The sequence below is a fragment of the Caenorhabditis briggsae genome (genome assembly GCF_000004555.2).
Source record: "Caenorhabditis briggsae complete genome, chrI, whole genome shotgun sequence".
Lineage (NCBI taxonomy): Eukaryota > Metazoa > Nematoda > Chromadorea > Rhabditida > Rhabditidae > Caenorhabditis > Caenorhabditis briggsae.
Genome location: NC_013489.2, coordinates 4,879,764 through 4,902,255, shown reverse-complemented (window position 1 = coordinate 4,902,255; position 22,492 = coordinate 4,879,764). Strand labels below are relative to the sequence as shown.

Below are 22,492 nucleotides of genomic sequence, written 5' to 3'. Positions count from 1 at the left end.
CAAAATCAAAATTTCTTTGTTAACGAGCTGTTTGGTTGGACGAAATTAGTTTGATACCAATTCCAGACTCTCAAAGCTGATGTAACGACCCCTTTTTCGTTCCCTCCATTATCAACTTTTTCATTGGTCAATATTTCAAAATGTACAGAAATCGTCAGGCCTAATGATCAAGCTACACATTTATTTCACAATCTTTGATGGTTTTCCGGTTTTCTACTGACTCATGGAGAGTACTAGACAGTATTTTCAACTTTTGTATGAATCGACAACATATACAGGGTGGAGCACAATTAACATAAGTATCTTGAACGCGCGAAAATTGGTGGAAATATAATTTTATGCTTGTTTCAAAGCTACTGAAATTTTCAAAGCGATTCCTCGAGTCTAGTTATTGTTGTGATTGTCCAAAGATGAATGTTTCTTGCACGTCGTCGTGGCTTCCATGAGATGAAGCAACTTTGACAAGCGATTAGCCGGTTTACTGATGAATTATTTGATTTTTCGCACTCCAAATGTGAGCCCAGTACAACGCTTCACTCCAATTTTACAAACTTTAGTCCGCGTAATTAGGCATCACCCTGTAATTTTGAATTACATTTTGAGCTGGACAAACAGCCACACCGACAGACAGACAAGTAACGGAACGCTAGATTGTTTTTGAGACGGAAAGTATCGAAAAATCTGATATCCAAAAAAAAATACAAAATTTCAGTTTGTTGATTTTTTTTATTTTTTATCCGTGCCTACAGTACCTCTCTTTTCTTCCTATATCTCCGTTTTGCCGATTTTTCTATCAATGTTTCTTTTTTTTTGCCTGCAGAACTGTCCAACTGTTTTTAAGATTCTTCTCGTCATTTTCACTATTTTTTCCCTCAAAAACCGCATGACCTCTTCTTCTATCAAAAAATTATCACCGAATTCTCTCCCTCCGGGTGTATCCCCCTTTTCGGAAAAGAGCATTCTCAATAATCAAAATCAAGAACCAAAAGAGATAATAGGAATTCAAGAGAAAAGAGAGAAAAAGACGAATGGCGTGAGATGAAGCCGGAACTGTCATTTCTCTTTCTCTCTTCTCCGGTCCTCTGATGGTTGTCTGACTCCTTTCTGAACTGATAGAGAAAAAAAGAATAAGATAAGGATAGAGATAGCAGAAGAGAAACACTTCCTGGAATGATTATTTGGAGAAGGGAGGATCAGAAAAACCACCATTCGTTTTGTGATTTGCAGTGATTTATATTCCAGAGAAAATGTCGTTTCTAGTGTTTTTATAGTGGCTACACAACAAAATTAATCCCTAAAAATTGATAGTGTGAGCATATCAAGTTGCCGGTAATACCGTAAAACCTCTAATAGAACGACATCTTTCACAGAAAATGAGATATATAGGCTCAAAGTGGACGATCCGGGTGTCGTTCTATTAGAGGTTTTACGGTAAATATCACAAACTAATATAGAGGCTATAAATTTTTATGATGGGTAAGAATGGAGTTTGATTCTCATATACCGTGTTTGCTCGAATAGAAGCCCACCTTAGATATGTACTTTGAGCTCAATTATCTCGGTTCTTTTGAAAGATATCGGTCCAAAAAAATTTTTATCATACTATCGTCATTGTTTTATCAGTTCACAGATTTTTTATATCTCTCATAGAAATCGAGATAATTGAGCTCAAAGTGGACATATTAGAGTAAGTACGGTAACAGGTGGGAACAAGAAAAAGAGGCATCTCTAGAACTCATCAAAACTAGGATAGTTCTGTGATGTTCCAAAATTCATCAAATTCAAATTTCATCAGCCGCCAACAGCTTAGAGCTCTTTATATTCTCAAAAGTAATCAGGCTCATACATAGAATTTTTAATCGCAAGCTGAATGTTACCACAAAACATGAATCATGAGTCAAAGATTGGCTGTTTTTCTCTTTTCCTCTCTAGGTGTTGAATTTCAGTTCTTCTTTCTCTCCTCCAGTTTTTTAATTGAAAAGGTCAAGAAGATTCAGTTTCAGAATTAGTGCTTCTTATGACTTCTGCCGGGCCTTCCGGTTGCTGAAAATTCAAAAGGGCGAGCGGAACGTACTGCGTGTCTCACTCTCTTGTTTACAGATTGCCTCCTGCTTGTGTCCATTCCGTTTTTCACATTATTTTTATCATTTTATCATTTTTTTTTCTCTATTTCTCTTCTACCTCAAATTTTGCTCTCGATTACTTCTTCGTCATCATCATTGGCGAATTCATCATTCTTTGAAAATTATTTTTTATTGCTGAAAAATTTCTGTAAGTGACAGTTCAGAAGCTACACGATGAGCCTAGTGGAGTCTTGTCAATTTATTTCTACTTTTCATATTCACAAACTAAATACCGTACTACCGAATTGCTACAATTGTTGTCTCTAGTCTGTTCCGAACAATTTTTGTCGTTTATTTTTTTCTCACACCCCGTTTAGTTAGTTCTCTTCTTGCTCATTCCTTCCTTTCCGTATTTTTTTTTCGGTTGATAACCAGTCCGTTTTCTTTTGCTGTCGTATTGCGCAATAGAAAAGTGATCAAAGAAAAGAGAAAAAACAAGAAGCTGGAGGATTGGGTGGTTTTGTGTTAGCTATGCGTACAAAAGACCATTCGATGAGAGTCGGAGAGACTATAGTACAGTATAAATGTTGGAACATATTTTAGTCTTCGCAACACTTCGAAGCAAAATTCTGTTCATGCACTTTTGAAGGAACTATCAACATCTGTCTGCAGTTTAGTGAAACCGTTTCCACCTAGAAGTTTTAATTCATATTCTATACCAGCAAGCTGGTGCGCCTTCGGCGCGATTCAATCTATTTTTTTTCAAATGTTCGTCGCTTCGTTTCTCACTTTTTCTAAATAAAAGGGTCACGTAAAAATATATATATATATATATATATATATATGTATTTTCAATTTTCATTTTCAGGGTCACGTAAATATATATATATATGTATTTTCAATTTTTTCAAAAGTCCACAGACGGACACGAGGACGGACAGACGCCTCTAGCGTTTTATTAATAAGGAAGGTTATTCTGGTTCGAAACAAGTTGGACTTATTAAACAGAAAACTACCGTAACCTAAAATTATTTATATTCTCTGTATTTATTTTCTCCATTTTCGTGGCATTCGTGGGTAAAAATTTTAACTTTCCGACTTTCCTTTTGTGAAAAATAACAGACAGATTAATAGATACTCCGAATAAATTAGTCAAAATCTTTAATACTTTTAGAATTCAAAAGAGCCACCATCCTCATATCTACGTGCAAAATCCAGATCGAATCTGCCTTGTGACTCAATTTCCGATTCTTGAACTCTTACTCATATTTCAACTAGTCTCAGCTAATTGTCAGCTAATGAGATTAAGTCCTGTTCCATATTTTTTACATTATAATCTCTTTGCTAATTTCCAAAACAAAAACAAACAACTCCTTCATTTTTCGCGCCCACGGATTCAACTGATATCCCCTTGCTCCTTATTTATCAATAATCCCCCTTTTCAAGCCGTTTTCAGTTTCTTCATAATCTCCTCCTCCTCCTTTTTCCCCGTGTCAGGAACCTGTTTTCAGGGGCTTCCGTTGGAAAGTGCATTTTTTAGAAACTTCTGAAAAATTGAATTCTTAGATCTGAAAGATTTTGATTGCTTCATAATCTCGAACCGGCTTCAAATAACCATGTTGTTCCAAGACTCGTATTCTTGATTCCTCTATTATTCTTTTTGTACCTTGTCCTTTTCTATTTTCATCTCATTTTGCTATGAAAACGGAAAAAAACTCTTTTAACACAAGGTGTCAACACATGCTTTAAGAAGATTATAGTTTTTTGATGAGACCGAGTTTGATGACTGTGGAGTTCCGTCTATTAAGGGGAAACAAACTTTGAACACATCTAGAAGGGCAAAGGTCCATTTTTATTCAGAGAATCCAATTTTCCAGAAGTGTGGGAAACTCATTCGTCACAACTTTTGTGCTGCTGTTCTTTACAGGACATGACCGTAAACTGATAATTTTTATTATTAGTTTGTTTCTTCTTTTTCTTCTTTTTGACTACTGTCGTCGCTTCTCACTTAATCCTCTCAACCCTCTTAATCGCAAACACCCTTTTCCAGACATGGATTCCCTGCCTCGAGGCCACGCCCCTTTGTGCCGAACAACAGGAGGAGGAGGAAATATCAGTAATCAGAGAGGACTTGGCACTCGACTCAATCCCTATTATCAGTCAACACCACATCAACCAACGGTTCAATCAATGTCACAACCGATTCAGTCAAATGGATATAATAATCACTCGCAGCAGCAGCAGAAAATGATGAATTACGGAAATGGCGGAGCAGCGTCGGCGGGAGGAGCCAACATGTCGGGACAAGTACTTCTAGAAGGACCACCACCCGGTTTGGTGGCAGTTCAATCTTCGAGTGCATTGGATTTTGATTCTTGTTATAGGTGAGTTAAGGAATTTCGGAGATACCGTAAACACTTTTATAGAACGCCCCTTTAACAGTCAAGTTTGAGCCCATTAATCTCATTTCCCGTGAAAGATATCAAACAGTAGCCAACTGACAAAATGTTTATCATATTATTATCAATATTTTGACAGTTGAAATTCGTCTACTATGGTTGCTTTGAACTTTTCTAACAAGAGATTTGTGACATTTTTTTTGATACTTTTTTTGATACTTAATTCAACTATAGAATCGGAGAACGTCTCGGAGAACCACTCAAATCAGACTTTCTCCTTCCTCATACTAGATATTTTTCTCACATCACTACTACCACCACCATCCACATCTACATACACATATCATGAATTTTCTCACATCTCTCCGTGCACTTCCTCTCACCGGAAATTAGTTCTAATATACTCGATTTGGAAAAATGTGAAATAACACACAATTTCTTTTTCTTCTTCCTCTCCTATATATGTGATCCCAGAGTATCTCAAAATAACCGGGATCCCGGAAACTGATAACGTGCATTTTTCACTCTCCTCAATTCCTTCCTTTCACCAATATATTCCACCATAGGTCTTCCGGATATTTTTTCTGTTATTTATCACTTTCTTCTTATTCTTCTTTTTTTGTTTTTGGGTTAAGATCTCTGGTATAGATTAACTAGAGAAAAGTAATAGCTCTTTATTTGAAAAAAAAAAATCAATTCATCTTCCAGTTCCTGCGACGACATCTCCCATCCATCACTGAGTCGAGAGTCTTCGGATCCCAGTAAAATAGATGGTAAGCTAAATATCTGTTTTTCCAGATTCACATCACTCTGTTTTCATTTTCAGATGACCAAAAAACTTTGATGATCAGATATCCAGCACCGGAAGTTGTTGAATTCGCGACCAAGTTGGGATACTCGACGGAGCAACTCAGCCACGTTCTGAATACGATTGGAGTCGATTCTAGAATGGTATGTCGATGGTTTCTATATATTTGTCTACCATTAATGCACATGATTTATTTTTTTAAATTTTAGGACGACGTGCTATCAGAACTTGTGAAAATGGGACTTCCTAGTGGTAATGTCAGGTCATCTGACGGTGTAATGGCGATTTCGCAACCATCGTCATCGTCAACATCTGCAAATCATCGTCCAGTTGCTCCTTCCTCATCAGCCCCACCTATGTCATCTGCAATTGCTATATCATCAGCTTCCTGTTCCTGGGCACCATATTATCCACAGTATACCCCGAATATGAATCTGCGATCAGTAGTAGTTGATGGATCGAATATTGCCATGTTGTAAGTGGGTACCATACATATGATAAAAATCAAACAAGTACCACTGAGCTACGCTGTCAAAGCTTTAAGACTCATAACTTTGTACACAGACAAGATTCAGTTTTCGAAACAAAATTATTTATAGTTCTGGTTGAGTTCTATCATATCCAATTTAGTCGGTCTAAAAATATTGATTCTAAAAGACGCTCGGTTTACAATTTCGAGTGTTACTGTACTTTTTCATGTAAAAAAGATCTCGCACAAAGATACTGTGTTCCCTCATCTTAGAATGACCATACACCTTTCCGCCTTCTTCCGGAAGCAATTTTTCTCTTGTTTTCCCTCTCTCGCCTTGCTTCTCTTGCCGCTGCTCCTCCCGCTTCCGCGCCAAAATAGTCTGTTATTTTTGCCAACTTTCGCATGCCTTTCCCGATCGTTTTCCGCTTCTCTAAATCTCTTCATATTGAATTATATTCCTGGGGGTTAACAAACAAGCGCACTCTCTTTCTCTCCTGGCTCCGGACGATGGACAGTAGACTGCTTTCCCGTTGGACGCGGATTGCCGGGACGAGAAACATAATGTCAACATAGGCACAATTTTTCCCTACGGCATCATCGTTCGAGTCACCAATACTTTGGCGCCGCGGCTCTCTCTTTTCCCATTTTGCTTGATAAAAATTGATTGCATGATTTTTTGAGAAGTTACGACCCATCTGAAAATTTGGAAGTTGGGGATACTGTATCTTATTCTAACAAAAAAGTAGATGTCAAATTTTTCCGGTTATCTGATTCTCCACTTCGAGCATCTCTTTTTCTGGAATCCTTTTCCCATGTTTTAAAACTTTCAATAACCATTTTTCAGACACGGCCGCAAAGAAGTGTTCTCTTGTGCCGGTCTCCGCGAGTGTCTCCATTATTTTCTTGAACGGGGACATCCTGAAGTCCTGATTTTCATTCCACAATACAGGTAACACTCGAATTCACTCCTATCAATCCTCCAAAACTTGATTCCAGAAGAGAACAACCACGATCGGACAGCCCAATCACCGATCAACATATTCTATTGGAAATCGAACGACATATTATTTATACCCCATCTAGGTAGGATCCTGATTTTCCCGATTACCGTAATCCAACTGCTTATTTAAGAAACGTAAACGGTCGTCGCGTAGTGTGTCACGACGATAGATATATTCTTCGAACTGCAGAACTGAAAGACGCCGTGATTGTCTCCAACGACGAGTATCGTGATTTGACGAGAGAGAATCCAGCGTGGAAGAAGATTGTTGAGGAGAGACTCCTTATGTTCACTTTTGTTGAGGACAAGTTAGTTTTACTGTTTTTTTTGTTGAAATCCAAAGCTCTATTAAAGCGGCACATTAGAGAAGCGAACTATTTTACTGTCTCAAACATTTTTATTTTACTATCTTGAATCCTAGATAAATATCGAAAAACTGTGTAACGGCAAAGTGTGTAAAACGATGTCAAAAAATTTCGTCAATTCATTTTGATAGATTAATCAGAAAAAGATAAACTTAAGATAAGATTAATCAGAAAAATGAGATTAATCAGAAAAAGATAAGTTTGAAAATAAAAAAAAATCTGTCTATCAGATTTACCGTTTTTCCTCTAATAGAAACTCACCCACCCCGTCAACTTTGAGCCCTCAGCCATTCCTTAGTTTTTTTTGAGCTTTTAGTTCCTGGGAAAAATATCAAAAAGTGGTAAACATAAAAAAGTTTATCATAGTATCACAAACAGTTTGTCAGTTGACAAGTTGATATTTTTCATAAGAATCGAGATCATTTAGTTCAAAGTTGACGATTTAAGGTTCTCTTAAAGGAAGTACGGTAAATATATTTTTTGTGGAGAAACAAAAAATGAATTGATTACATTTTTAACTGATTAAACTATGATCGTGCAAAATCGCATGGTAGATTGCTTTATAACTTTTTTTAATTGTCATAATAGCCACATACCGTACACCAAACCACAAGACTCCAAAAACCAATTCACAAACACTTTTTTTTTGAGGTTTAATGGGTGTTCTCATCCCTTGTTTTGAGGTGTTTCTTGTGTTTTTTCTCTTCTCTAAATATTGACAATTCGACCTGTTTTGTGCTGCTTTCTCTCCGTTGTCTGCGAACAGAAGAGCAAATGACGATTGAACAGAACGCACAGATTGCACTTTTCTCACTTTTGGAGCAAGAAAAAAAAAACAAAACAAAAACGTTTTTCAGATTTATGCCACCGGATGATCCATCAGGTCGCAATGGTCCAAGAATCGAGAGTTTCCTGTCGAAAGTTCCAGTTTCGTCACCAAATCCACTAGTTTGTCCATATGCAAGAAAATGTACATATGGAAATAAATGCAAGTTTTATCATCCGGAACGTGCAAATGGACAACATATGAGTGTAACGGAGAGATTGATGAAGGAGAATCAGCAGAAGAAATCTTTGGGAGCAGGTAAAATTCAAGAGTTTCAAGTTTTTGGAAAATAACTTTCTTCAAGACTAAACTGTTTTAACATTAATAGTTCCCTCCTTTTCAGTGAAATCTATGCAATACGAGATGTTCAAAAACAAACACGCCGCCCTTTCCCGTACTCAATCCCTAAATGTGGTCAAACCACTCACTGAAAACATCTGCCAACTGCCTCCAACTCCGGAGAGCCCTATCCAGATGCCACGTCAGCATATGCAGCTACAACAGGCAAATAGTGCACCTTGGCAACAACACAGTGTAGTACAGAGACATGGATCGTCTCCACTAACTCCAGTGAATCGACAAATGAATAATGGTAACTCGAAATATTTGAATAATTTTACTGATTCTTATATTAAGCTCATCCTGAAATGTACAATCAACAACATCACCATAAAGTACTTCCGCATCAGCATGGTGTAATTGGAAGTCAACGACCATCTAAAATGGCAACTGCAGTATCCCAAACGCATCTGTTTGCACCATCAACTGCTGTTTGGGGTCACTCGGAATTGTCCGTTGGGCCTGTTAATACTGGGTAAGACTGAGCAATAAGGTAATTGGAGATAACAACATTAATGTTATAGATCGGATGCAAACGAGAGTCTCTCCGAGGTTCGTGCTCGTGTACACTTTCATCTTTGTCATATTTTCCCCCACGACTTCGTGGAATCCGTGATGGCTGCGAACCCAGAAGAAGTGAATGCTCCAGTGCTCTGTGAGCTCATCATTCGTGCTCAAAAAGACTATCGCAAGTGAATATATGTCTATTACCTCTCATATCTATTTATCTGTTCAGATGTTCTTTTAACTAATATTTATATATTTAACCTCATCATTTTTTGTTCCGTCCCCGTTTCCATGCTCGGTCCCTTTCCTAGAATTTTTGAGATTTCTATAATCTTGAAAACCAGTGCAAGTGTCCCTGTGTGAGTGATTGCCACGTAGAATCATTCCGATTCAATTCAAATGCTAATTTGATTCGAAAAGTCGAATTTGAGCTTGTAATTTTTTGTAAAGAATTTGTATTGCATGAAAAAAAAATAAATTTTTTTCTTCGAATGTTAATTGGTGGTTTTTCTCCTTGCTATAGACCAGTACAATATATGGTGAAAACAGAACAAATTGAAATTGAATATGAAAAAAAAAACCAATACGAGTGGAATAAAGAGGAGAAGATAGACTTTAAGGAATTCAAATTTTCAACTAAAGTCCCTTGAGAAAATGGAAAGTTGAATATTTCTGCAGATGGATGTTATTCTTCTCAACTATTGTTTTAGTATTTTAAGGCTTTTCTTCCTCCAACCGATATTTTTTCAGGATAGCATAATAAACTGTGATTTTTGTAATAAGAACAACTTCAACATCTTAACCAGGTCAAATCTTTTATTGAGGTAAGACGAGTATCAGGAGAATCAAAGAAATGATATTTTGAATTTTCTAAAAGAAATTCAAAAATTGGAGACAGATTATCCTGAATACCCGAATAAGCTGGAGAAGATGGATGAGGTGATGAGGAAAATGAGAGAGTGGGGAAATGAAAAAATGAATCCAGTCAAGAAGAAGGTTGACTGCTCGGCTGTTGCCCGCAACTTTTAGGCTGAATTTAAGCGACTTCTGGGCTGTGGCAGGGCGGATGTCGCTTTAGTTTTCTGTAGAAGCCGCCCAGCGACCGAGAAATTTCTAAAAGACCTAATATTTTCAGATTGAAGTGACACCTCATTGAAACTTCGAGAAGCTTCTAACTAGTGCAAAGGATTATGATTATTGAACTTTTTTGAATAAAGTTTTTGAAAAGCAATTTATTGCAATTTTTCATAAGAAATTTGAAACTCATAATTTTGAAAATTTCCGGAAATCCGAAACTTCCTAAAACTTAAAAAAACCGAATGATTTTCAGATAGAAAATTGAAAACATTTTTGTTTTTTTCTGAAATTTCTAAAGCAATGGTTTCAACTCTGAGGGTAAAAATTACAATAAAACCAAACAAAACTTTATTTCCCAAAAAAAAGAAAACAAAAAAATCAATAAGTTCCCATAAATTGTCCTTTTTTTCTCTTCTCAAACTCCTCCCCCTTTTCGTTGAACTCTTCCAATTCCTCCGATTCTTGTGATTTCTTTGCCTTTCTTTCCAAATGATAAGTGTCACTGCATAGATTACAGCATTGATAAAAATGGTGACAAAGCAGAATCCAACGATTTTGATCCAGTTTTTATTGTAATCCCAGAATGTCAAGTGTCTGAAAATTATTCAATGTTTTAGGTAAATTTTCCTCAATAAAGGCTACTCACGACACTTTTTCAGCGGCCAGAATTGACTTCAAAAATCTCAAAAGTGCTTTATAATTTGCATAAGCAAATTCAAATCGAAAATTGGGTTCAAGGAAGCCACAAAACCATCGACGGCTGTCAGATTTATGCTGGAATTTTTGATCTCCAGAACGAAATCGCTCCATTGAGAAATTTGAAGTGCGGGATTTGAAATGTCAGCCAGATTCTCGACAAGCCATCGAAGTGACATCAGATTTTCAATGGATACTGGAGTGTAGAATTCGCGTCCTTTAAGAATTTGATTCTTCATATCGAAGAATTTGGATTTTACGGATTCGAGAATCTGAAATTCCATTTACAGGTATTTGCAAATAATTTCAACTTTGAAATTTCTGATTTTTTTGGAACTTCGGAAATTCGGAAACTCTCATAGGAGTTTCACCTTCCATTTGCAATTACCCACCTTCATTTTTTCCACCCAGCCACGTCGATTTGGATCGTCATATCTCAAATTTTGAAATTCAATATTCATCAAATCTCCTTGCTTGAAAAACGTGTCGAATCCTGCCGAGGCCTGGATAACGCGATCAAACAATTTGAATAAAATTGATGCACTCTGGAATTTTTGCGTCACATTGTATTCGCTGAATTCCATGACATATTTTGTGTATGGACCCTCTTTCAAACTGCTCAGCTTTGTTTTTAGGCCTTCCACTTTTGACGTTCCAGTTTTCACGGAAGCAGCGAGTTTTGAGCAAACGTGAGCGAAATCGGTGAAGTCAGGAGATGATTTAGGGTGGGAATCAACAAATTTGAAAACATGGGCATTCGAGAAAGCACAGTTTGGTCCGTTGAATCTCTGGAAAATTCAAGACATGATTCGGATATTTTTAAGTCATTTCTCAAATACCTCAAATGCTCGGAAGTGTGTTTCAGCCACTTTTCCACATCATCAAGTTTCCAACTCGAGAAACTCCCTATTTTCCTTTGGATATTGATGAACGATTCTAGTTTTTCAAGGACCTCAATAAATTCCTTCCGCACTGCTATAACCTCATCCATGACCTTGTCAAACTTCCCTTTATCCACTTTATATTCTCCAGTTGTCTTATTTCTTATTTCATATACAATTGCTCCTTCCAATGTTTTGATCACTTTGGCTCCATTAATTGCAGCTGCACGGGGTTGCAACAGGGTACATGCAAACTTGATTTCTCAGTGCTCTTGAGCGCGTTGCGCCGCGCGACGCGGCTGAACTTCGGCTTGGAATTTGGAATTTTCAATTCAAAAAATGATGATTTGGCACGGTGCCAAGTCCTCGAACTCGAGGTGTGCGACAAAGCGCGCTTTCCGGAGGTTACCGCGGGCAATTCCGTGCAGCTGTATAGTTATAAGATTTCTTCAGAGTATTCACGTCCGTCAAAAGTGTCGTATACTCATCGAAGGCTCCTGTCAGATTTTTGAAAATGTCCAGAAAACGGGTCATGTCATCAGAAATAGGAATGTCAGATATCAAAATGCGGTTGAGATGAGCACAAAAAGATTTAAACTCGCTTTCAGATGAGTATCCAGCGGAAGTGATCAGATTCAAACGCCTCAAAATTCGACATCCTAGCCACTCTGCTGCCAGTTCGATATGATTGAGGTTTTGAAAAGAGTTTTCCCAAGTTCCCCGCATCATCATCATCACTGACTGGACCGTTTTCCTTATACACCTTCAGGCTGGAAATCAAAATTTCGAAATCTCCGAAAATCTCCATAACTCGTTGATGTCCATCCATGGTATTCCCTCCGTGATCGCCTCCAGAATTGTTGGAATCGCCGTGCAGCAGCTCCTCGAACTCTACTTTCGGCAATTGCTCCGTCTTTCGAGTGCTCCAGATTCTTCAGATTGCTCCCGTGGAATTTCAAAAGATTGAACTCCAGTACATCGAACTTGTCCCAGCCTCCAATGATCGCTTCCACTTCGTCCTTCTCCGATTTCCCAGGGATTACGGTAGTATTGATTAACTGGTGTAGCTTCTCAAACATCTTAAATTGCTTGCTTTTCTCATTGAATGCCGTTAGATTATATTTCAGATCTGTCAATTCTTTGACAATTCTATCTGCATGCGTTCCATCCACATTTGTCAATTCTGAGATAATCGAATCGTCGAGAAGGAAATATTTTCCAAGTTCCGAATTCGGTTTCGTTGGATTTATGAGCTCAGCGAGAGTGTTCAGAGCAGCTTCTAGACGGGAATGAGCATCGAGAGATGTGTCGATTCGCAGGAAAACGGAATCTGAAAAATTTCAGTTTGATTTAAAATGTGAAACTTTGTTTATGGAACTTCAAAAAGTCTGAGGCTGTAATAGAAGGGTCCCAAAATTTGAGCTTAATTATCTCGGTTCCTATAAGAGATTCTAAAAAGTAGTCAACTACAAAAATATTGTTGATGTTATGATAAACACTTTATCAGTTGGCAGTATTTTGGTATCTTTTATGGGAACAGAGATAAATGAGTTCAAAGTGCGCCTGCAACCGCCTTGCTCGGCCGACAGTGGCGCGTCACCTTCCCCTACTGGCTTGCTACGCCACCACTTTACTCTTTGAGCCAATGTATCTCACTTCCCACAATAGATATCAAAAAGTTGTCAACTAACGAAATGTTTATCATAATATCAGAAACATGTTATTAGTTGACATGATTTTGATATCTCTCATAGGTATCGAGATAAACAAGTTCAAAGTGTGCCGGCTGCAGCCGCGTAGCTCAGCCGTCATCTCTCTCTTTGAGCTTCATTATCTCGGTTTCTGTGAAAGATAGCAAAACGTTGCCAAATAATAAAGTGTTTATCATAAAATTTTCTATACTTTAACAGTTGACAAATTTTTGATATCTTATATTGGAACCGAGATAATTAGGCTCAGACGTGACAGTGTGACGTTTTATGGCATAATATCTTTTCATGGGGTACTGTACCTTCAGACGTCGCATTTGATGGCGTGGACGAAGAAGCACTCAACCGACACAATGATCCAAGAAATAGAAGTTTGAGAACTGCAAAAAAATTAATAAAAATTTTGCTGATTTTTTAAAAAGTTTCAATTCCGGGATTTTTAGAGATTCTAGGACATCTTAGGGTGAATAAAATTTCAAGGAACCTATTTTTCATGTCCCCAACCTTCAAACTATCAAAAATGCAACTAAAAAAAAATAAAAAAGTGAAACGCCACAGGATGGATCGAAAACGGGACCTCGCGCACAGTGGCGCACACCACATCCCCTACACCACGACGCCAACGTTGGCTACTTTTCTGTGGAGGGTGGGATGGCGGTTAAGTGTGTGCCGCTTTCTCACGTTTGGGGAGTTCAGTAAAACGGCAAAAATGCAGATAAAAAAAAAGAAAATCGCAAAAAATTTCAAATCAAAATTAGGGTTTCCATTTGGGCGGGTGTAAAAAAGAGCCACCCGCCACCCGCCGGGGGGCTACCACCCACGGCCCCCCGCGGCCCCTCGCGATTATTTGCGTGTGAATTTTTAATGACAATCACGTATTTTCCAAGAAAAAAAGAGTTTCCGAAATCAAAAAATAGCGAAAAAGATAAAATTTTCTTCACGTAAATAATTGCGGGGGGCCAACGGGGGGCCGCGGGGAGTGAGGCGGGTGCGGGCGGGTGAATCGCCCCCCCCCCCCCCCCAATGGAAACCCTAATCAAAAAACTTGGCCTAAACTAATGGGAAAACTATGAGAATTGGGGAGAAAATTATAGAGATGACTAGTAGTCAATTTCAAATTTAACGACCTAAAATCGTGCAGGGATATTTCAAAGTGATACCTTTCATGTTTCCTTCTTTCGCTTGGGAGTTTTCAATTGATTTAGACACAACTGAGATTAAGAGAACTGCAATTTTCAGTCTTCCATAGAAGTGATGACTGTTAAATCAAATCTTGGGGGATGCGGCCGGTGAACGTTCGATCATGCATGATCAGAGTTTCAGAACCCGATTTTCACTCATTTTTATACGATAATTTTTAACCATACTCATAAACTTAGATTATTTATGTTCAAATGTACATTTTCCGGTTAAGATTTACGCTGAACATGATACTTTCATGTCGAAGAGCGAGAATTTCAAAATCATAACTTCTCCAATTAGATCATCACATAAAATTACTCAAAAAATTTGGAACGCTTCACGAATTTGCGTGTCATCCTTGCGCAGGGGCCATGCTAATCTTCTCTGTATTGTTCCAATTTTAGTATATGTTCTCGGAAGAACGAATTCTTATATAGGTCGCCTGTTTATATAGGGACCCCCTAAACAGCAGCCGACATCTTCCGGGTTCCGCGCGTCACTATGTATTCTGTGGGAAAAGGGGCGGAGCCTATGGGCATATAGGGCATAATCGCAGACAAGTGCTGACAGTATGCACTTTTTCAAGAATAGCATAGTAAATTATGATTTTTGTAAAGAAAACAAAGAAAAATATCGTATCCAAGACTGATGTCATATCAGAATCTTGACACCAGATTTCATAAATTCGTTTTTATATTATACACAATCTTTTTTTGTTCAGATTTTAAGCCTAATTTAGAAAACTCCTTAGAAGACTAACTGCACCATCAGAAGACACCGCAAGACTACCAGAAGAAAAAGACGACATCAAAATTAAAAAGCATTAAGAGAACAGAAGACAACGGGGACGTCAATGTTGCAAAGAGGGCACCGACACCTGACAACCAGAGATGTACGGACAGCGAAATTTTTGTTTGGACAACGGACACAGGACAACGCACAAACGAAAATTTCTCGACGGACAACAGACAACCAAAAATGGCAGGACAACCGACTACGGACAAAATTTTTAAATAAGAAGCTCACCGTTCCAACTGCTTTCCCAGGCGGAAATTTTCAATTCAAATTTTTCTGATAAACGGACGGACAACAAGTTTCAACAGACAACGAACAGCCGACAGCGGACGAGAAAAAATTTCGACGGACACGTACAGCCAAAAATGACCTGACAGCGGACTAGGCACAACGGGCAGAAAAAAGGAAAAAAGCAAAAAGCAATCAAGTTCACGAAGTTCTCTATCCAGTGAAGTAGACATACAGCATATCAGACAAACTTCCAGACAGCAGACATCCAGTATCAAGCAGTGAAGACATTTCCGAACTACTCGATCCTTGACATTTCACTGAAAAAATTTTCATGGTTTTTCGCAAACTTCTATTTTTGTTACCTGAGCAGGGATTTTTACAAAAATTACAGAATTTGTGTAGTTGTCGCCGGAGTTGACGATGGGAGCCCTAAATTGATGTTTACTTTCAAATAAAGAATTTCATCTTTTGAAGATAACGAGATGGTTTTCTAGAATGTGAGAATATCAGAAACTCAGAATTTCAGAATCTCAGATTTTCAGGATATTAGATTTTCAGAATCTCAGAATATCAAAATTTCAGAATTTCAGAATTTCATGTTTTCAGAGGTGCCCGATTTTCTCAATCCCGAGAGCCTCCCAATCTCTAAACTTTCAAAATTCAGTCACCTTTCAATCCATTCCGTCAATCCCTAACATCTGTGCTCGACATCTACTGATCCTGGAAGGCTTGGGAGCCGCTTGTTCTCGAAGTCAGGAAACTTCTGAATTTTGATCGTGAAAAAGTTTTACCGAGATTTTTGGAAAGTCGGAAAAAAAGAGGGTACCCGAATTTTAATCCCCAGAGCCTCCCCATTTCTCAACTTTCAAAATTTCCTCACCTTTCAATCTATTCCGTTCCATTGCATCTGAGATAAGAATATCCTCCTTGAACTGATCCTCTGGAAGCGACCCTCTGGAACTGATCCTGGAAGGCTCGGCAATTGCTTTGTCCACGAACGTCCATCCCGAACACCAATCAGCTCCTGAAATTTTAACGTTAGAAACTAAACATTATTTTTCCCTTTACCTTTCGCTGTCATCTTGATTCAAACTCTGCCAATTCTGGAAACTGCCCTCGAAGTTGTCCTTGACGCCTTCCAAATGGGGGCACCTGCTGGGAAAAAAATAGGACTTCACGGAGGTTACGGAAAGCCAGTGAAGCATCTGTGAATCAAAAAAGGGAAGAGAACACGTAAAGGAAATACATGAAAACCTAAAACATCAGTGAATCAAACAAGGAACACGTGAAGGAAATGCATGAAAAATGGTTTTTTGAGAAGTTATGAGAATTGAATTTCAGAGATTTTGTCTTGAGTAAAATATTTTTACCTGCTGTTTTTAAAATACCGTAAAACCTGAAGGTACCTCTTACCTTGAAATTTGAGCCACTTTTTCTCGGTCCATGTCAAAGATAAGAAAATGTTGTCAACTGGTAACTTTTTTATCATAATATCAGAAGTGTTTTGTCAGTTGACACACTTTTGATATCTTGAACAGAAACCGATATAATTGAGCTCAAACTTGACACTGTGAGGGCCCTTCTATTACTGGTTTATGGTAGGTTTCTCTAACTTTCTAACATCTTCCATTTTTTTCCTTTTCTTTAAAAAAACTTCTAATAGTAAGAGATAAATTCCTTGTACCCCTTATATCACCAGAGCTATCATCTCATTCATTATTCCTTGAATATCAGTCCTTCGACTACTCAGATTGCCACACACTACTTTGAACGGGTCTTAAAATTCATCGAAATCTTTCACTGTTTCTATTCTTTCTCCTTATTGATACGACAAGTTAATTATATAGCGAAACTCGTCATACCATGCAAACACTGACGTCAAGGTGTTCTTGCACCTCCACTAAGTTTCCGACCTCCTCTCTACTTTCACTTTCTCGTTTTCAATTTTTTCCTGATAAACGGAACAAATGTTGTGCTCTGTGTGCCAACTGAGTTGTTTACCACGTGAGGGAGCCAAGAGCGATTCAGAGATTCAGAGAGAAGAAGAACAAGGCGCCCGTCTTTTTTTCTCCTGCGGGACCATTGGAAAATATTTCGAGAGTTGAAGATATATCTCTCATCGCTCTCATCGATTTTAGATTTGTTGAAAAATCATAAATTTCTGATTTCAGAATGTTCTCAAAACTTCCATTCCAGGCGATTCGTGGAACCGCTTCTGCGATTCGTACTCATCAGATTCCTGGCCATAGAGTAAGATCCTCTCCTTTTCCGATTTGTGACCTTTCTTTTTTATAGCTTCCACTTGCCAAATATGGTGGTCGTCATACTGTATGTGCCCTGCCAGGAGATGGAATTGGCCCCGAAATGATTGCTCACATCAAGAACATTTTCTCCTTCTGCCATGTTAGTTGCATAGATATATCGAGCTCATAAAAAGTAGAAGATTTTATAGGCCCCAATCAATTTCGAAGAAGTTCAAGTTTCATCTTCTCTTTTGGATGGAGATATGGATGCTGCTCTTTTGGCAATTGAGCGAAACGGAGTTGCCATTAAGGTACTAGCAAGCTAGAGACTGATAAAATGTGTTATCTTGGTTTGTAAAAAGACCTCATGTATAATTTTGACAGGGAAACATCGAAACAAAACATGACGATCCACAATTCCATTCTCGCAATGTTGAACTCAGAACCAAATTGGACTTATATGCCAATATTCTCCACTGTGTCACTATCCCAACTGTTCCATCCCGACATGCTGTAAGTTTTGCATCTCCAACAGCTTGTATGGTGTCGTTTTTATGACAGCTGTCGACAGAAATTATAAGAGAAAAATAGTAGGTTGGGTTGAAAAGCATTTTCAAGATAGAGTTTGCAAAAATTTAGAAGTCTTTATATTTTTCAGTTTAAACTATTTTAGAGCATGTTGTTTATTAACCACTAAATATGAATGTCAAAAGTGATCTTCTTGGGGGATACTGTAGGTTATTTTCATATGTATTGTTTAGCTCTAGTCGGTTATTTTGGTCCTTGCATTTTTTGGACCTTTGAAAATTCAAGAAATATCAAAAATTCCGAAAGATCTGATAAATTCAAAAATTCAAAATGTTTATTAAATTCACAAGAACGTTTCTAAGATACCGGTTGAGAATTTGCTCAAAATTTGTACAAAGGTACTTTCGAACATGCTGAATCATAATTCGTAAACATTTTTAGCCCGTTCTCAAAAGCAGTCGAAATATGGCCTCTGAAAGTGTTTTCAGTGCTAAATTTTAACCAAAAACATACATTTTTCGAGGTTTAAAACTCGTTTTTCATGATTCTTGAGTGCGAAACTCACTTTTGAACATTTCTCTATCATCTAAAATAGTTTTTGAACATTTTCAAAATTTTATTTGAAAATTTTTAGAAAAGTTCCAAAAAATGTTCGAATTATTCAGAAACGATAAAAGTAGCATTCTGACAAAAATTGACAGCCCAATTTCGTCTTTGGGCTCAAAAAACCTCCAAAATGTGATTGTTGTAAGAATTTTGACAATTCCTAACTTCTTGAATATTGCTTGAAATCAACTGAAATCTATAGAAATAGGTTCAAATCTTGTATGTGATCGATTTAGGTTTCTCAAAGAAAAAATATCCGAAACTTTGGAAAAAAAGCTTTCTCAAGGATTTTTTTCATCTAGATATTCCATTCCAAGTATTGTCATTTTTGCGAAATTTCGAAATTTCTGAATATTTTAAAATTCTGAATATATTAATTTTCTAAATATTTTTTTTTTGAAATATCTAATTGTAATATCTAAAATATCTGATATTTTATTTTTGGAAAATATGAATTTAGTAAATTCGTTGAAGTTTTTGAACTTTTGAAAAAATCTGATTTTTTTGGAATTTTCAGATATTTCTAGAATTTTCGAAGAGCCAAAAATCTAATCTTGCAAGAACTAAAATAACCGATTAGAGCCCAATGTTTTAGGGAATCGACATTGTTCTCATTCGCGAAAACACCGAAGGAGAGTATTCTGGATTAGAACACGAGACAGTTCCAGGAATCGTGGAGAGTATCAAGGTAATAATAATAATTTTAAAACACTTCATATCATACTTGTAAAATTCCGGGCCGGCCCGCCAAAGCCCGGGACCGGGCCGGGTTGGGCCGGGCCTGAGGAAATTTGCAAGGCCCGGGCTCGGCCCGGAAGGCCCGGTGTCAAAAATTCTGTATTTTTGAGCCAAATTTTGAGCTCTCAATATAATTTTTTTTCCATTTTTTTTCGTATTTCTGATTGTTTGTCTGTCTGATCAAAAAAGATCGAAAAACTCGAAAAAAATTTTTTTGGTCGAAAAAAATCACATAAGGGTCCCCCCTTATGTGTTCTTTGAAAATTTCGAAACTAGTGAAATGACAGGCCCGCCGGGCCTCCGAAATTCCGGAAAAAGCCCGGCCCGGCCCGTTACAAGTATGCTTCATATACTTTATTCTCTAGATTGTAACCCGAGAAAAGATTGAAAGAATCTCGAGAATGGCGTTCGAATACGCAAAAGCAAATGGAAGAAAGAAGGTGACAGCAGTCCACAAGGCTAATATTCAAAAGCTTGGAGATGGCCTTTTCTTGAAGGTTAGCCTAGTCAGATAATTTTTAAATAACTTTGGCATTTGTAGGTTGTCCGTGATATGTCCGAAGAGTACAAAGACATCAAATTCGAAGCCATGATTGTGGATAATGCCTCGATGCAACTCGTATCGAAACCTCAGCAATTCGATGTGATGGTCATGCCGAATCTCTACGGAAACATCATTTCCAACATTGCCTGTGGATTGGTTGGAGGACCTGGATTGGTATCTGGAATGAATTTGGGAGACAAGTATGCTGTATTCGAGACTGGAACTCGTAACACTGGAACTTCTCTTGCTGGAAAGGACATTGCCAATCCAACTGCTTTCATCAGAGCTAGTGTTGATATGCTTAGGTATTTGGGATGCCACTATCATGCCAATATCATCTCCGATGCTCTATGGAAAGCTCTCGTTGAGCAGAAAATTCATACTAAGGATATTGGAGGAAGCAACTCAGTGAGTTTTTGGGATTCTACAAAATTCTCCACTAAACATTTTTCACAAAAACTTATACGTTTAGGCATCCGACGTCGTCAACGCCACTCTCATCAATATCGAGAAGCTGATGGAGGAGAACCCGAAAAAATAGAATTCTTGAATCTTTTAACTAACTATCTCATTTTTCAAAACTAATTTTTGACTTAAAGTTCTCACTGATTTTTATCATTAATGTAAATAAATAATTTCAAAAATACTTCTGGAAATCGAGAATATACAAATAATTTATCAGAAATTTTCGACACCACTTTCCTCCGGCCGGTCATGCGTAGGTGGCCGTGGACTAATCTGTCCGTCCTTTCGAAATACGCTCAGCGACCTATAGTTTCTCAGCGACCTATCCTAGAAGTACCCTATTCAAAATATTGCGGCCGGCCGTGGGACAGCCTTGATTCAGACCAAACAAAAAAGTTTAAAATGATACTGATGTCCAATCAAACCCCCATCTCTTTTGATTTTGTATCTGATCTTCAATTTGAAATTTTGTTCCATTTCATCTCTCCTTCTTCTCCTTTTTCTTCTCATTGTTACAGTTGTTTCTGGAGATTAAGAAGAAGAAGAAAAAGAGAGCGAAAAAGAGCCGTTTGGTTATGTTGACAGTCTGGATTAACGATTCATCGACAAATGAAGTACAAACAGAAACGAAGAGAGGAGAATCGGTTCAAACTCATTCACTTGTTCTTCTTTGCTTTCTTTTCAAATTTTTATTCCGAATCTTTTTTGAGATGAATTGAATAAAATGCATCTGACCTTGTGTGGGAATTTCTCATCATCCGGGAAATATCTTCTGACTTTTTTTTTGTTAATTTTGAGCAGAAAACTTTGTAGATTCTTGATTGAATTAATCGGATAAGTGGTATGGAATAAATGATTTTAAATAATTTAAAAATTCCAAAATTTGCTCTGCATTTCTTTTTTTGTGATCTACCATTTTACAAAACAAAAGTCTCCAGAAGAGGTGGGTGAAAATTAGTAGTCCAGATAAACATACGCTTCCATCCGGAGAGTCCCCAAAGGAGCAAAAATAAGAATATGAATTTTTGAACCTTGGATTCATTATTTGTCCACAAAGTACGCACTTTTTCACCACCTCTACTCCCTTCTCTTTGACGTCTTCTTCTCCAGTTTCCATTCTTTCCTCTCATTTCATTTTTTGTCTTGTTCTTCTTCTGTGAGTCGTTCATAGAGAGCACAATTCGCAGAGACCTAGATTGTTTCGACAAACAATCCGAAAAATTCTGAATCGAATTTGAGATTTCGACGTCATTGAATCCGAGAGGGTTTTGCATATTCTTTGACCAGAAAAAGTTGGAGGGAAATTATAAGGAAAAGAGGTCTGGTTTCAAGAAGACAACCATGTAGATACAGCTTCTTCTTCTTCTTCTTCTTCCTTGCTACTTTGTCACGTTGTTCGGTATCCACGTCACTTACAGATATTCTTCCTTCTTCTTCTTCTTTTTTGGTTTAGTCTTCCTCCTACACTCTTTTCCCAAAAAACCTTTCCTTCCAATATTTTCGTTTCAATCGTATCGATGACTAAACAACCATGAGAAATATTTTCCCAGAGCTTATTGATTCGAATTCTAGTGGTTTGAACTTCTTGAAAGTTTTCAAGAATGGCCAACTTCCTTCCAAATCTCTTCTTTTACCAAACAGACGTTCCTATGTTCCTACATTAATCTAGTATCTAAACAATGACGAATTGTTTCTGGTGGCCGAGAAAAGATACTAACGACTAGTCCGTGGAGCTGTTTGCCCACGCGTTGTTTTTTGTCTGATCGCTGTTATATTTCTAGAACTCACTATCAGGGGGTGAGAGAATTTCAGGAGATAACATAACTTCTAGAAAAAGTGTAGGCGAACTTGTGGTAGAAGTCCGATAGTTTTGGAAAAGCTCATGTCTGATCAGTCTTTCAGAGGGTGGCGCATAATTACCCGGACCTATAAAAACGGGTAAATCCTTGTTAGAAATAAGTATCTTGGAAGCAAGAAATTGATAGAAATATAGTTTTACGTTTGATTCAAAGTTACTA

The 22,492-nt window shown here is 37.6% G+C and overlaps 3 protein-coding genes across 3 annotated transcripts; 2 read left to right on the top strand and 1 right to left on the bottom strand.

Annotated features, from left to right (window-relative positions):
* Positions 1-4,115: 4,115 nt before the first annotated feature.
* CBG03935 lies at positions 4,116-8,968 on the top strand (the record flags this gene model as incomplete). The annotated part of the gene is made up of 11 exons (XM_002639310.1): positions 4,116-4,447; positions 5,171-5,235; positions 5,289-5,413; positions 5,480-5,745; positions 6,587-6,691; positions 6,739-6,825; positions 6,874-7,050; positions 7,965-8,191; positions 8,277-8,525; positions 8,570-8,747; positions 8,797-8,968. The coding sequence occupies 11 exons, from the start codon at positions 4,116-4,118 to the stop codon at positions 8,966-8,968; spliced, it is 1,983 nt and encodes a 660-aa protein (XP_002639356.1).
* Positions 8,969-10,539: 1,571 nt separating this feature from the next.
* Positions 10,540-14,309, bottom strand: CBG03936 (the record flags this gene model as incomplete). The annotated part of the gene is made up of 6 exons (XM_045244524.1): positions 10,540-10,824; positions 10,945-11,340; positions 11,535-11,656; positions 12,197-12,763; positions 13,445-13,522; positions 14,303-14,309. The coding sequence occupies 6 exons, from the start codon at positions 14,307-14,309 to the stop codon at positions 10,540-10,542; spliced, it is 1,455 nt and encodes a 484-aa protein (XP_045092528.1).
* A 3,213-nt stretch (positions 14,310-17,522) lies between these two features.
* Cbr-idhg-2 lies at positions 17,523-20,550 on the top strand (the record flags this gene model as incomplete). Its single annotated transcript, XM_045244519.1, has 8 exons — positions 17,523-17,600; positions 17,646-17,753; positions 17,803-17,904; positions 17,978-18,106; positions 19,323-19,400; positions 19,831-19,962; positions 20,007-20,417; positions 20,482-20,550. The coding sequence occupies 8 exons, from the start codon at positions 17,523-17,525 to the stop codon at positions 20,548-20,550; spliced, it is 1,107 nt and encodes a 368-aa protein (XP_045092529.1).
* Between the last annotated feature and the right edge of the window lie 1,942 nt (positions 20,551-22,492).